The sequence below is a fragment of the Lipotes vexillifer genome, unplaced genomic scaffold (genome assembly GCF_000442215.2).
Source record: "Lipotes vexillifer unplaced genomic scaffold, Lipotes_vexillifer_v1.1 scaffold272, whole genome shotgun sequence".
Classification (NCBI taxonomy): Eukaryota; Metazoa; Chordata; class Mammalia; order Artiodactyla; family Lipotidae; genus Lipotes; species Lipotes vexillifer.
Window position 1 is genome coordinate 2,017,041 of NW_006772469.1, and position 13,629 is coordinate 2,030,669.

At 42.3% G+C, this 13,629-nt stretch overlaps 1 protein-coding gene across 2 annotated transcripts in view; it reads left to right on the forward strand.

Annotated features, from left to right (window-relative positions):
- The first annotated feature begins 872 nt into the window (after positions 1-872).
- PRKG2 (protein kinase cGMP-dependent 2) overlaps positions 873-13,629 on the forward strand; it is a 101,121-nt gene continuing 88,364 nt past the window's right edge. Inside the window, exons 1-2 of one of the 2 annotated variants that reach the window (XM_007447558.1) lie at positions 873-995; positions 10,871-11,344. In XM_007447558.1, coding sequence (XP_007447620.1) covers positions 10,884-11,344 — 461 coding nt within the window. In that variant the 5' untranslated portion in view covers positions 873-995; positions 10,871-10,883. Of the gene's footprint in view, positions 996-10,870; positions 11,345-13,629 lie in introns of those variants that run through there. The other variant, XM_007447557.1, reaches the window with a different exon arrangement.

The following is a 13,629-nucleotide window of genomic DNA, read 5'->3' on the forward strand; positions in this document are numbered from 1 at the left end:
CAGGAAAAAACATGTAATCAAAAGGCGACGGGGAGAGGATTACCAGCTTGGGTGATCAAGAAAGCTCCCTGCCAGAGGACCTACAGATTCCGAAGGTCCCTTGAAACTCGGTTCAAACCACTGACCCCAGCATCATGTGAACTGGCAAACTCGATGCAAGTTATGGCTCCAGAGTCCGGGAAGAGCGCGTCGCCAAGCTGCTCCAGGGTCACATGTCTTCTAGAAGGGGACCGGTGTGACTGAGGAGAGCACGTCCGGGGTACGTGCGCCTGTTTGCGCTCTGGGAGTGAAGGCGAGGTGGGAGAGAGCCTGCAGTGAAAACGGACCTGGGGGCGGGGGCGGGGGGAGAGAAGGAGGGGAAGGAAAGGACGAACACCTCCCTGAACTTTCCTCTAGCCTCGTCCCACACACTTGAAATAGAAACAATAACATGAAAAAAAAAAAAAAATGCTTACAACCACGACGCTATCTCCCTACTTAAGTTGTCTCACACTGGGCGATGCTGTCGCCGCTAGCGTGTCTCGGGAGTAAAGGCTGGGGCCGGTGTGGGTGCGCGGGCGGGTGACCCCACCTTTAGGGAAGCCGGCTCCCTGTTCTTCCACGCCATCGCCCCTACTGACCCCCGCCCCCTCCCTTTCGTCCTCGCCTCTCCTCCCTCCTTCCCCCCTCCCTCCCTGCCTCTCTCCCTCTCTCCCAGCGCGTCTCCTCTGCACCGGCCCCCGCGGAGGAGCCAGGCGGCAGCACCAGAGTCGCCGCAGCCTCTGCGCGCAACGCCCTCGCCCGTGCCCCCCGGTCCCACGTAGCCCGAGCGGCGGCGCCAGCAGCCCCGGGCCCGCGCTACGCGCCCCGCGCCCGGCCTGGCTAAACTGACCTGCGCCCGGCTGGGGCGCCGCGGGAGGCTGGGGAGGGAGGGCGGCGAGAAGGCGGACACGGAGACGCAGGGGCGGCGGCACCGAGGGGACGAGCTGCGCACCTGGAAAGTTACCGGCTGTCTGGTGAGGCTCGCGGGCTGGGGGCTCGGGCAAAGAGGGGCGCCGGGGGGCCGCGGCCGGGGGCCGCGCGGGTGTCGGCTGGGCGTGCGGTGCGTGCGGTGCGCCTCCGTTCCACACCCAGCCGCTCTCGTGCCTGTACTGCTGGCGTGTGGACGTGTGCACGCGGTGCGTTCGCTCGGGGTGGCAGCCAGCAGGGAGCTCCGGGAGGCAGGGGGAGGCTACTGGATTTCCAGAAGCTCGGCTCGGGGCGGGAGGGCGAGCTCAGCCCGGTTGGGGAGACGTCAGGTTCTCATTCCTTTAGCCCCGGCGGCCAGGGAGACTGCTGCTCCGGGCTAGGGGCTTGGCAGTGCTCTCAGGGCGTGCGCTCCCGGCTTCGCTTCGCCGAGCTACGGGGAGCTGCTAGGGGACGAAGACTTGGGCGAGGACTTGTAAACTTGTGTGGGTGTACTGTGTCACTCTCGGCACCGTGAGGCGCTTTCACATTTCTCGCTCTGTTTTTCCTGGTGAAAAAGCAAGAGTAAACAAACAAACAAAAGCCAATCCGTCACTTTGGGGATGAGAGAAAAAGCAAGGGGTTCAAGTTTGAGAAGAACTAGGGTACGGATGCATAGCAGTTGAGACCCTGCAAAGGCACAGCGCAGGCAGAATGAACAGGTAGAAAGGATGAAGCTCTGGTCTTCATCTCGTCGCTGCAGTTCCCAGGGCCTTCTCTATAAAGGAAGAGAGCAACAGACACCTGCCTGCTCTCCCCACCCCGAGCAGTGCCTTAGAAATTGTTCTCTTTTCTTTGCAAGTTTCCATTTAACTCTTGGAGAAGACGATTACCTACATAACACACAGTAGGTGTTGCCAGTACTACTGTTCAGTTTTACGCAGGAGGGTAGGCGCTAATATGGTGGAGAATTATCTTTGGAGAATTAGAGGCCATCTTCTCCATTGGAACATTGTGTAACTAAGAATAAAACGACATAAAAAGATGGTACACAGAGATCTTTCTCTTTTACCTGAACAGCTCCATTTCAGTCCTCTGAAATCCTTACAAGTGAGGGCTAATTCACCTCACAGTGAAGGCGTATGTTGCCTGGATGCTGCCCAACTCCTTTGAGCCCATATTGCCTTGCTTCCTCTAGGCTATTTTCCTATCAATTATCCCCTCTTCTCCTATGTTTTCATTTTCTCTGTATTCACTGATTCATTATTTGGGGCTTACAAATACTCTCAAGTTTTCACTATTCTAAAAATCCACTGCATGAACCATGGTACCATGTTGAAGTCTCTGCTCTCAGTGTCAGCTCTTCTCACCGTCCTTTGTAATCCGGTTTCTATCCGAACTCTTCTGTGAAAGGCTAAATTCAGTATATTTCCCTCATGTGCTTTGGTATGTCTCCGGGATGTGAACTGCAGCTTGCTCACCTCTTGAAAATCTTGTCTTTATGGCTTCCAGTGTACTTCTAGATCTCTTATTGTACAACTGTTCCTTCTCTGCTTTTGTTATTTGCATCTCCTCCCCCTCTGCTCCTATAAATAATATCCACAGGTACCATCTAAATGTACATACGTAACCATAGACGCATTCCTTTCTTTTTTTCCCTCAGTGATCTCATCTACTAGTGGGACTTTAGTTCTTACCTATGAAGTGTTCACTTGCCTTGACCTTTCTTCTTTGCTACCATGTGTTAGACATTTCCACCTTGATGACTCAGAGGCACCTCAAACTCAACAAATATAAATCCAGATTCATCACTTTTTCCATAAAACTTGCTTAATCTCTTGACTGTGGTCAGTGTCACAGTGCCTAACCCAATGATGGTGCTCTATTCATTTTTAATGAATGAATGAGTTCATAGTACTGCCTTCCTTCCTCCCTGCCTGCCAAGATCAAAACATTGGAATCTTTTTTGACTCCCCTTTCGTGTGCACCCATTTAATTACCACATTTAGAGATTCTGCCTCTGCAGTATTACTCCCACCATCTTGTCGTATACAGTGAATCCCTCCACATCCTTTCTCTAACACGATAGCTTCTTTTTAGCATCTCTAGTTTTTCTCTCAAACTTCATATAGACCTAAACACTTTTCTTCTCTTCATTGCCAATCTAATGGGCACTTTTATCTACGTCTTCAGCTTCAACCTTTACCTATGATTGCTAGGTATTTTCAGCTCCCCCTTTTTGATTTTCTAGTCCCTTGTTTCTTACTGCCTACTGAACTTCTTGACCTTAAACTTTCCACAGTTTCCTCAAACTGTCCAAAATTAAACTCACTGTCATATCCCTCAAATCTGCTCCTCAGTTTGGTTAATGACAACTTCTCGTACCCAGTTGCCGCAATGGAAACTTCCAGATCTGTATCTTTCTTCTTAACATCACTCAAATTCCATCAGCTACCATCTCTGGACCTACACCTGTATAATTACATTTCTGTGTGTTTGCCTCCTTATCTGCTACTATGGCACCCCAAAATAGCTGAATGGAATGCCACTACATTTGGCAGTGAACATATGGGATATGTGGCATTTATAAGACTCACTGTAAACATTCTGCAGGGTGTGTGTGTTAGGGCGCCATTACAAGGAGATAGCCCAGGAGTAACTGAAACTTTGGTACAATAAAAGCTCCTATGACTGCCTGACAAGAGAAAATTACTCCACACATTAAAATGCCATAGACAGAGAAAACAAGCAGTAGATTCAAAACTGAGCCCAAGGTCAACAGTCACAAGGTCAGATGGACAGACGCTTTTAATTGTAGAATCAATATGAAATTGAGCTGTTTCTCACAAGGACAGCTCTTTGTGGTTGCTTCAGGGAGGAGCAGCAGGGGTTTATGTACACAATGATGGTTAATTATTTTCTAAAAGACATTTGGTGAGACAAAGTTAAGAGTAACACCAGATGCATCGGTTTCATAGGTACTTAGAAAACTATCTGGAGAAGGCTGTGTCATTCATTTGTCTTCAGGCTAACCTGCCCATATCATGAAAAAGAATCTATTCTACTTTTCATGATTTATTGAAGGGAAGGAAATTGCAGAGTTGCCTATAGCCATAGCTTTTGCCAGATGCCCTATGATATTGTTTTTTCTTTTTTGGCTACCATGGAGATGGTTCATTTTTTCTTGAGTTCAAGATATTAGAATAGGGTTGGGACGCTTTCTGATGTTAACCCTGTTCTCATCCTGTCTTACTTGGATTGGTGCAGTAGCCTCTTATAGCCTCTTATTTTGTCTTTCTTCCTCTAAGCTCTTTTGACTCCATTCCATATTTATTGCCAAAAAAAGTTGTTTATTTTTCTAAAGGACAGATCTGACCATATAACTTGAAAACAACTTGACCTACACTAAAATCCAGATACCGTAAATGGCAAATGAAATTTTTCAGTATCTCATTCTAGTATCTTACTTTTTTAGCTTCACTTCTCATCACTGTCCTTCACCCATCATGCATTTCAGCCTGTTCCTTAAATATGCCATCAGCTTTCTTGCGTTCACTCCTAGGACATGTTTTGTTTTGTTTTTAATTAATAGAATTTCTTTTTTTGAGCAGTTTTAGGTTTACAGAAAAATAAGGTGAAAACTATGGAGAGGTTCCATAGTCTCCCCTTCCCTTCCCTATTCTTAACATCTTGCATCAATGTGATACATTGATGGGCCAGTATGGAAAAATTATTAACTGAAGTCCATAGCTTACATTAGAGATCACTTTTTTTGTTGTTCAGTTCTATGGGCTTGGACAAATATATAATGACATGTATCCACCATAACAGTATCATACAACATAGTTTCACTGCCCCCAAATTCCCCTGTACTCCACCTATTCATTCCTTTCTCCCTCTCCCCAATCTCCTGGAGACCACTAACCTTTTTACTGTCTCCCAAGTTTTGTCTTTTCCAGAATGTCATATAGTTGGAATCACAAAGGATGTAGGTTTTACAGATTGGCTTCTTTCACTTTGCAATATACATTTAAAGTTCCTCCATGTCTTTTCAGGGCTTGATAGTTATTACTTTTCATCACCAAATAGTATTCCATTGTCTGGATGTGTCACAGTTTGTTTATCCAGCCATCCACTGAAGGATGTCTTAGTTGCTTCCAAGCTTTGGCAATTATGAGTAAAACTGCTGTAAACCTCTGTGCGGGCCTGTGTTTTCATATCAGTTGGATAAATACCAAGGAGCATGGTATCTCATTGTTTTAATTTGAGATTCTCTAATGACATAGGATATTAAGCATCATTTCATATCCTTATATGCCATGTGTGTTTCTTTTCGGTGAGGTGGTTGTTTAGATCTTTTGCCCATTTTGCAGCTGGATTGTTCTTTTCCTTGTTGTTGAATATTAAAGAGTTCCTTGTATATTTTGGATAGTAGTCCTTGATTAGATATGTGTTTTGCAAATTCTTTCTTCCAGTCTGTGTCTTGTTGTTTCATTTTCTTAACAGTGTCTTTTACAGAGCAGAAGTTTTTAGTTTTATTGAAGTCCGACTTATCGATTTTTCCCTTCATGGATTGTGCTTTCAGTGTTTTATCTCAAAAGTCATCACCAAACTCAAGATCACTTCCATTTTTTCCTACATTGTCTACTAGCAGTTTTATAGTTTGTGTTTTACATTTAGGACCTTGATTCATTTTGAATTAATTTTTGTGAAAGATGTAAAGTCTGTTTCTAGATGCTTTTTTTTTTTTTTTTGCATATGGATTCCCAGTTGTTCCAATACAATTTGTTCCAAAGGTTATCTTTTCCCCATTGAATTGTCTTTGCTCCTTTGTAAAAGATCAATTGACTCAATTTTTGTCTGTTTTTGGTCTCTCTATTCTGTACCATCGATCTATTTGTCTATTCTTTCACCAATAACACGTTTTCCTGATTGTTGAAGCTTTATGGTAAGTCTTGAAGTCTGGTAGTATCAGCGTTCTAACTTTGTTCTCCTATAATGTCCTGTTACTTTAGTACCTATTTTTTGATCAGTAAGTTTTTCCACTAAAATGAGTTGTTTTATTGGCTAAATAATGTTACCAGTAATAACAATAGTATTTAATATTTATTGAACACATACTATACGTCAAGCCCTGTGCTAAATGCTTACCATGGTTTATCTCATTTAACCCTCTAACAATTCTAAATGATATGCAACATTATTTTATTTATATGTCAATCTATCTATGTGTCTATCCACCTCTTCTATTATTCACATTCACGCCCAATGTCAAGGCCTAGGGCTTATAAATACTAAGTGAAAGTGTTTGGATTGGGACTCTGGCTCTATAACATTAGCCAGCACTATACCATCTCTTGTATTTATAGATATATATATATCAGAATCCAGACGGATAGAGAGAAAAATAGATACTATCGAGATCAGAGCCAAGATTTTGGTTTCAAACTACTTTAGAGCTGGAGGAAAAACAGACAACAAAGGCTAATTCCTCCCACATTGGCTGTCAGATGTTAGTCTGCCTGCAAGAGCGTCCGCAGTCGGTTTTGCTTTTCCTGTGTCTTTTCTAGTTACCTCTTGTATATGACATTTCCTAAATCATGATTAAATTAATGTAATAATAATTTATAACTTTATACAATTTTCCTCTCTTTTGCTAGATGCCACTGCTCATTGTACTCCTCGCTCCTGTCCCTGGCTGCCGAAGAATATCCCCTTCAAAGTGAACCATGTTTTTTGTTGCCTTTGAAGATAATTAGGTGGGCCCTTTTGGTTTAAGGATTTCAGTGTAATATGTGTAAATAGATAGAGGCTACATGAGGGAATTACAAAGGAGGAGTCCTTGCAGTCCTGGAACCTGGTCTGGGTTACTTATGAAACTTTCTGGTCTTCATCTTTTGGTGGGGTTTCGCTTAACTGGGAGAGTTTCCAGGTTGTTTGTTCCAGAATGACTTTTTGTCTTAATGAAGACAGAGTAAGGATACCCCTCTCCCCTGCCCCCAATAATTTTCATCTTTAAAGACCTCTTGTCCGGAAGGCATCCAGTCTACTAGACTTCTTCCCCACCCACCCAGTAATGATGCCGTCTGGGCATTTCCTCATACCAAGTCACTTAGTGCCTGGCTAGTCACATACTATAAACGCTACTTGGTGTGTACTACATGCCTGACAATGCACAGGATACCTTACAAACATAATCTTCATAATAAATCTATGAGATGGGCATAATTATATCCACTTTCTAGATTAGAAAACCGAGGATTCTAAGTAATTTATAGAAGGTTACACAGCTGGGAAAAGGCAGATTGTTTTTCTACCCTGGCTGGCTTGACTTCATTGCTTATGTCAAATCCTAATCTTCGTCTCCATGTTCATTTCTTATTACTTCACTATACTTTGAAAACAAACAAACAAACTCATAGAAAAAGAGGTCAGATTTGTGGTTACCAGAGGTGGTGGTGGTAGGGGAGATTGGATACAGGCAGCCAAAAGGTACAGATGTCCAGTTATAAGATAAATATTAGGGATGTCAAGTACAATATGATAACATATAATTAACACTGCTGTGTGTTATATATGAAAGCTGTTAAGAGAGTAAATCCTGAGCTCTCATCACAAGGAACAATTTTTTTTCTATTTCTTAAATTTTGTATCTATATGAGATGGTGAACGTTCACTAAACTTGTGGTAATCGTTTCATGATGTGTATACATCAAATTATTTTGCTGTACACCTTAAACTTATACAGTGCTATATGTCAATTATATTTCAATAAAACTGGAAGGAAAAATATCCTGATCTTTATCTCCAAGCTCATTTCTTATTACTTTGCATGCTGTTCTCTGATTACAAGAATGATTGTAAGAACCTATAGTTGCTAGATTGATGGAACAAAATCCCGTGGTTCAGTTGTGACTGGCAATACATATTTGAGAAATAGCTTGTCTCTCTTAGTGACTGATGCAGACAAGAAACAGAGGGAGTCTAATTAGGTTTTATGAAGCCAGACACTTGAGGGACACCAGAATTGAAAGGGGTGAACTAAGTAAGAAATCAGACTTAGTATTGAGTCATTCAGTAGTCCTTACATATCTTAAATTAGTGGCTTGAAAGATGGGTTAGTTACTCTCATTTCACCCCTCTTCAGAATTCTAAATAGCTCGAAAGATTTATTCAGCTTCCAAACTGACTTCATTAAAGCCAGAGAATAGCTGGTGTTTTGGGAGAATTTAACCACCTCTGCCTAATTGTGTTTCAGGTTTGTAAAATTATTGGATTGGTACAGAATGTTTTGACTACCATACATAGAGCAAAAATAATTCTAAGCCTTTTCATATTTAGAATGCTAGAACTCTTCTCTGTGTCGAATTTGACTGCAAATTCATGGAGCTATGCCCTTGGTATAGTACATGACACTTAGTTTGGTCTTAGTAAACAATTGTTCTATGAATAAAGAATGAGTTGTTAGTTTAATATTAGATTTTAAAATGTTTGTGCTTACTTTTGTTCTTTATAAGGCAATTTCTTTTCTTCCACCCATTCCCCTCCCTCTATCCTGCCTTGGATTAGGAATGCTTGTCCATGAACCAAAAAAGCACATCTAGGAGATGTCTCATTGCTTCATGTTAAAAACTTGTGCGCACATTAATTTAAGATCCCTTTGGGGGTACCCTTCTCATGCCTGTCATTCAGAATCTCATTCAAGTTTATTCTCAGGTCCCAATCTAACGTCTTCTGAATTGCTTATTCAGGTTACCACGGTGTCCTGGGCCATTTCTTTGAATTCTAGTCTCCTTAACCTTTTTATATATTCCTAATATATAAGAATAGTAAATGCTGCCGAGTCAACAGAAACTTAAAGGTTAAACCTGCCACATCTCTGCAACATATTACGGCAGTTCCCTGGAGGCTAATGTTTATTAACGATTACTTCTATGAAGAATATCTGGGTATTGCAAGATTACTTTTATAAGTGCATTTATTTTCTGTTTCTACCATCCGTCTTAGGTGACCTGCATTGACTATTTGGTTGCATCAGTTTGAAACTTAGAGGCTGTTTATGTCTCTGTCTTGGTTGTAAAGGTTCATGATGATTCCGGTAGAGCTAGTGAAATCAGTCTAAGCTTTTATTTCTCTCAGAGTTTGAAATTTGGGGAGAGAGAGGGCCAAGAATGTGTGAGATTTATAACTTCAAACTTCCATCTATCTCTTATCAGATAATAAGCGGTCATTCAAACTTAGTTTACAAGTTTCTTGGGTTATGGCTGTCAAAAATTACACGTGCAAAGGTATGAAATTTAAGCAGCTAGCTTAAAAAGACTTAAACCTTATGATAATTAGTCAAAGCAGTATTTTCCAAACTTCAGCCTTTCAAGATCTTTTTGATTTTGCTCGTATGTGCTTATTAACTGCTGATGATTTCTTTTCTATTTTCACTGAATTGACTCAGTAAATCTAACTATCTTACTGAACCTCAAAATTTTGTGGTGCCAATTATTTATATTTCTAATGAATGTTAAAATAAATACATAGCTATTGAACTAAAAAACATTTTTAAAAAATAAATTTTATTATTTATTTATTTATTTATTTTTGGCTGCATTGGGTCTTTGTTGCTGCGTGCGGGCTTTCTCTAGTTGCAGCGAGCAGGGGCCACTCTTCATTGCGGTGCGCGGGCTTCTCAGTGCGGTGGCTTCTCTTGTTGCGGAGCACGGGCTCTAGGCGCGTGGGCTTCAGTAGTTGTGGCTCGCGGGCTGTAGAGCACAGGCTCAGTAGCTGTGGCGCACGGGCTTAGTTGCTCCGCGGCATGTGGGATCTTCCCGGACCAGGGCTGGAACCTGTGTCCCCTGCATTGGCAGGCAGATTCTTTTTTTTTTTTTGCATTATGCGGGCCTCTCACTGCTGTGGCCTCTCCCGTTGCGGAGCACAGGCTCCGGACGTGCAGGCTCAGCGGCCATGGCTCACGGGCCCAGCCGCTCCGCGGCACGTGGGATCCTCCTGGACCGGGGCACGAACCTGTGTCCCCTGCATCGTCAGGCGAACTCTCAACCACTGCGTCACCAGGGAAGCCCTGGCAGTCAGATTCTCAACCACTGCGCCAGGGAAATCCCTAAAAAACATTTTTGAATCAACTAAAATCATGCCTCATAATCCCCCGTCTGCCTGTTACATCCTGAGACTCACTGGATTCGGAACTACTTTGGGGCCTACACTGAGGATATTCTTTACCGGAAAATAATAGAGCATTGTACCATAGGTTGTCATTTTGTGGACAATCTTGGCTTTAGGATATAAAGTAAAGGATGTAGAAGAACCCCCATGCCTCTGTTTTACCTTCTGGTAACTGCCATCCAGACGTTTGCAACAGCGAGCGTTGTCAGAAAAGCCAAACTTAATAGGCACACACAGCTGGAGAAAAGTGCTAATACAGCAACACCAACTGTGCCTCCTCCGCCCGAATTGCAGATGTGTTATTTTCTAAACCAGGGGGAGGTTTCTTAGTGTAGCCACTCCAGGAGCTGTGAGAGTTGTGACATTAACAAGCCTCTGCTGCGGTAGCTGCAGCTGCTCGTTGGTGTTTTATCTTTGCCATGCTGACATCCGAATCGCAGTTTTGTTGTGATGCTTTTGACAGCTGTCCGGAGAGAACGACCAAAGAGAAGAGCAGGTAACGCAGGCCGTTTGTGCAAAATGCTTATTAGGTGGGATGCTTGGGCCAGCAAAGGGATGGGGAAGAACGAAACCAAGTGCCAGCTCCTCCTCATTGAGGGACAAAGGGAATCAATCCGTAGCTTTTCTTCTGGAAGCGTGGGGGAATTTATTGCTTACCAAACAGCGATGAGCGCTGTGTTTCTCTTTATGAAACAGAGCGGATTGAGAGGGGTGGCGGTGGCGGTTGGGAAGTGAAACTCCACTAGGGAATCCCCAATTCTCTGCCCTCTCTCAGGTCCTTGAGCAAAATGGGAAATGGTTCCATGAAACCCAAACATTCCAAGAATCCAGATGGCCACTCCGGGAACCTCACTACCAGTGCCCTCCGGAGCAAGGTGACAGAGCTGGAGAGAGAGCTGAGGAGGAAGGATGCCGAGATCCAGGAGCGGGAGTACCATTTGAAGGAGCTACGGGAGCAGCTGTCCAAGCAGACTGTGGCCATTGCAGAGCTCACGGAGGAGCTCCAGAACAAGTGCATCCAGCTGAACAAGCTTCAGGATGTGGTACACGTGCAGGGAGGAAGCCCGTGTCAGGCGTCTCCGGATAAAGTGCCTCTTGAGGTCCACCGCAAGACCTCGGGATTGGTCTCCCTCCATAGCAGGAGGGGAGCGAAGGCTGGTGTGTCTGCTGAGCCCACCACCCGAACCTATGACCTCAACAAACCCCCTGAATTTTCCTTTGAGAAAGCGAGAGTCAGAAAGGACTCCAGGTAAGTTCCCACCCGCTTTTGGACTCAGGTGGCCTTAAATATTATGAAACATTAGAACGCTATTATTGAGTCTCCTCAATGGAGAAGCGCATATTAACCCTTTCAGATTTGGGGATAGAGGGGCTTCTGAAAGGGTTTTGTTTTGCAACAGGGTCTCCCTTTAAGTAGAACTTCTCTTTAAAGCAGGACTCCTGCTTTACCTGGACTTTGATTTGTGATTTGCATAACTGAGGAACTGAGTTTACAAAAGTCATTTCTGTTATCTTGAAAACCCTAGGGGAGTGCAGAGGTGGTTGTAGGAAGTCTGCCCATCTCTCTTCCAAAGAAGTAGACTTAACGGGTGTACACAAATCACGCTGAATTATGAATACGTGTAGCAAAAGCCACTTCTTAGCACTTAGTCTGCAAGTGTCATGAAAAAGGGATAAGCTGATGCCTCTGAGGGGGGTGCATTCATTCATTCATCCCACAGTTTAGTTAAGCACTGCCTCGTCCCAGCCACTGTGTTAGATGCTAAGTATATATCAGTGAATAAATAGACACAGAGCATTTCCTGTGGGAAGATAGGATACACGGAAACAAGTAAACATTGTGTAATTATTAATTAAGATGAATGATATGATGAAACTGACAGTAGAGTGGGTGGTGTCTGGGATTAAGGGGGAGAGAAGGTCAAGGAGGAGACAGAATTGGGATTGTCATGAAGACCTGGTTGAGGAGGTGACCTTTAACTGAGACCCAAAGGAGAAAAAGGGGGATAGACCAGGTAGAAAGGGCACTTACTTCAGGCAGAGGGAACAATTAAAAGCTAGAATTAATTTTAAAAATAAGGATTTTTAAAAGAACATGTAAATATTTCCCACAGTATTCTTGTGTGTGTGTGTGTGTGTGTGTATGGGTACGTTTCTTTTCTGGCTCAAGTTTGAATTTGAGGAAAGATAACCAGGAAAGATCGATTAGAAACATTATGAGTTAGGGTCTCCTTTCTGCTCTATTTTTAAATGAGTAAATATTTATTAGTTGAAATTAGATCTTTTGCCTTGATAATGTCTTGGCTGAGCCTGGGTCCTTCTTGCAAAATCCAAGATTTGTGAAATTAAAACAACTTTAATTTATTCACACACATAAATAATATAAATCAAGATAAAACATCTGACTTAAATAAATGATTAATTTTGATAACAGGATTATAAAGGGAAGTTTAATTCATCAATTTGTTGACAGTGCTTGGCACATAGTGAATGAGCAATAAATGTTTGTTAAGGAAACAAGTCATGCCGGATTATAAACGCATAATACTCCGTGGTTGAAAGAATCTGATTGACGTTAGAGTTCAGAAGACTTTTTTTAAGCCAAGAGTCTATTTATTAGTTGGCTTAGAAAGGTCTTATCTATTCCCTCTGCAAAAATAATAATTATTTATTTTTAATGGTGTGAATTCAGAAATTATAAATGTTGCTTACAAACTTACGCTTGTTTTTCAAAAATTGAACATCATAGTGCTCTCTTTTGATGTATAAGAGATACATGCACATATAATAATTGTATTATGCATTCTGTCTATATACGTACTATACACATACATATGTTATACATACTATATTTGTATACATAAGACAATATATTATTTACCCACAAAAATTCTTTCAATAACAATGTGTTTATATATCTAGGAGAAGTGCGAGATAATTTAATAGTAATTCATCTTCTTTGACCCTCTTCCTACACATTCCACTAGATTTCTCCTCTTGAATGAAGATTATTTTCAATTATTTTTTCCAAAGACTTATGCCCGTCTTGAGGCAAAACGCTCTTCTCCTGGTGTTAGGTAACAGAACAATCCAAGATAAGTACATTCTACTGTATTTTTTATTAGCTCTATTATAATGAGGTAAAGGAAATCAATAGCTAAGCACAGTTAGTTTTTGGGCCAAACCACCTGTCTGTAGTGAGTGGGACACAGGAGAGGAAAGACATTATAGCCCTTAGAAGGATGGACGAATAAGGATGAGCAATGATTCCCCTCATCCATCATAAAGGCAGGCCCAGTGGGTACAAGTTTGTGTTGGGGATACGATGAAGAAATAGGATAACTGATTCCTTAATGATTAAATCCTAAAGAGACCAAATTAGATTATTTATGCCTTCATAATCCCTTTATGCTTTCATAGAGCTTTTTAGTTCTAAATTGAAAAATTAATTAGAATATGGGAACCACTCTTTTGTCATTGACTGATTTATGTCTTATTTCCCCTTGCAGACATTTGTACCTGAATTTTCCCTAC